General features: G+C 45.9%; 1 protein-coding gene across 1 annotated transcript; it reads left to right on the top strand.

Annotated features, from left to right (window-relative positions):
* Positions 1 to 662: 662 nt before the first annotated feature.
* On the top strand, positions 663 to 2,219 carry LOC143592937 (uncharacterized). Its single transcript, XM_077072714.1, has 3 exons — positions 663 to 869; positions 1,169 to 1,661; positions 1,801 to 2,219. Exons 1-3 carry the CDS (start codon positions 663 to 665, stop codon positions 2,217 to 2,219), a joined length of 1,119 nt encoding a protein of 372 aa, XP_076928829.1.
* Positions 2,220 to 2,456: the final 237 nt, after the last annotated feature.

Raw genomic sequence — 2,456 nt, 5'->3', positions numbered from 1 at the left:
CGAGGTAAGTTCGTCAGAAAAGCAATCGATCACCATAGATAATTCACCAAAATCATCACCCACAAATTCACCACCACCGAGTCCCAGACCCATCCCAATGGCCTAAAATAACAGCAAGCTTTTGAAGGGTTCCATGGAGACCACTCACCCATTGTCGCTCCCGGGATTAATAACCCTAACTCATGGCAGGTTACGTCCTACGTTATGACCAACATCACCCAACACCACCAATTCCATGGCCGTGAAGATGAAGATGCACCGGCACACATCAACCGTCTGACTCGTGTGTTCAAAACGTTCAATTTGCAAGGTGCTAATGAGGATGCGATCTTCCTTCACTTGTTCCCGTTTACACTTTTGGGTCGTGCCGCCACTTGGCTCGATTCGCAACCTGCTGGATCATTCACCACATGGGAGGCGCTTCGCAATGCATTCATTAAGAAGTACTTCCCACCTACTAAAGCGTCTCGCCTCCGTGATCAGATCCACTCCTTTCACATGGAGCCGGATGAGCCATACTACGAAGCTTCGAAGCGCTTTCAGAATTTGCTTTCCCGTTGTTCACAACATGGGCTCACACCTTGGGCCCTTGTTGAGAATTTTTGCAATGGGCTTACTTATGAAGCTCAAGCGAGGTTTGACACAGCTGCTGGGGTAATTTGATGGACAAGAAGAATGTGACCGAGTGTAACGAGATGTTTGAAAGTTTCGCACAATCTGAGTACGAGAAGAAGCCACGAGGCGGGAATTCCAATCCTATCACCAGTACATCCTCATCTGCTCGAGGTGTACACCAGGTTAATTTGGATACTGGTATGGCTGCTGCTATTGAGAATCTTACCCGAGAGATAAAGAAATTACAGGAGAAGGTAGATAAGTGTGAGATGTGTAGGGGTTCTTTAACACACTCCAAGGTTTTGGGTTAGATTCTCAATAGCAGCAGCCATACCAGCAGTTAAAGAATGAGGTTGAAGTGGAAAATGAGGAGGTGATGGAAGTACCGGGAAAAGTGTAGAACACCGCACCAGTTGCACTGCCAGTAGTGAAGAAGTAGGTTGAAGTCCGGCCATCACCTGTGATTGACCACTCTCGTATCCCGTATCCCGCTCGCGCGAAACACCCGAAATACACACGGGAGTATGGGCATTTTCTTGATATGTTCCGACAGTTGAAGATTAACCTCCCATTGATTGAAGCCCTCCAACACATGCCGAAGTACACGAATTTCTTGATAGACCTATTGAAGAGGAAAGGTAGGTTGGGGGAGGTGTCATCGATTCCCCTTATGGGGGATTGTTCGGCGGTTGTGTTGAACCGCGTGCCCAAGAAGTTTTCAGATCCGGGTGTGTTTATGATTCCGTGTTTGTTTGGTAGTGATGCGATGAGCCATGCATTGGCGGATTTGGGTGCTGGTATAAATTTGTTGTTGTATTATTTGTACGAGAAGTTGGAGTTAGGTGAGCTTACATCGACTTGCATGTCTTTATCGTTGGCCGATCGTTCGGTTAACTATCCACGAGGTATTATCCAGAATTTGTTAGTGAAGGTGGATAAGTTCGTGTTCCCGGTTGATTTTGTGGTGCTTTACATGGAGGCTGACGAGAAGGTTCCCATTATTCTTGGCGTCCGTTCTTACGTACCGCAAAAGCGCTTATCGATATGTATGATGGGAAGATCACGCTTTGGGTTGGTGATGAGAATGTTACTTATGATGTCGCGAGGTCGATGAAACATCCGAGTGATCAAGATGATTTCAGTGGTCCATGCCAATCGGTTTATTTAATAACTCGTTTATTGCAGGTATCGATAGTTGTTTCGATTATATTTGTGGTGCGGATCTCGTGGGAAGTAATGGGCTGGTTGATTATGATGATTTGGTTGAGGAGGAATCGTGTGAGAACGATTCGGTTTGTGATGAGTTGGTTGAGATTTCGGGTTTGCCCGAGATAATAGAGGTTAATGAGATCAGTAGTGAAAATAAGGCGGGTTATGTGGAGAAACCCGCTCCGTTGGAGTTAAAGGTTCTCCCGTCACACTTGGAGTATGCGTATCTTGATGAGGGCTCGAACCTTCCCGTTATTGTGTCATCCAAGCTGACGGAAGAACAAAAGACGAAGCTGATTGAAGTGTTGAAACTACATAAGGGGGCGATGGAGACTTTCCGATATTCAAGGTATTATCCTCGCTTATTGCACACACCGGATTTTAATGGAGGATGAATACAAACCGGTGGTGTAACCAGAAAGACGTCTCAATCCAAATATGCAAGAGGTGGTAAAGAAGGAGGTATTGATGTTGATGGATGCCGGGATGATTTACCCGATTTCTGATTCTCCATGGGTGAGCCCGACTCAAGTTTTTCCAAAAAAGGGAGGTATGACCGTTATGATGAATGAGAAGAATGAGCTATCCCTTTGCGTACGGTTACCGGTTGGAGAGTATGTATTGATTATCGG

Source organism: Bidens hawaiensis, unplaced genomic scaffold (genome assembly GCF_021521415.1).
Source record: "Bidens hawaiensis isolate Kalapana, Puna unplaced genomic scaffold, B.hawaiensis_p1.1 tig00041459_1, whole genome shotgun sequence".
NCBI lineage: Eukaryota > Viridiplantae > Streptophyta > Magnoliopsida > Asterales > Asteraceae > Bidens > Bidens hawaiensis.
Note: the sequence above shows the minus strand (reverse complement) of the source record. Positions and strands in the feature narration are given on the sequence as shown.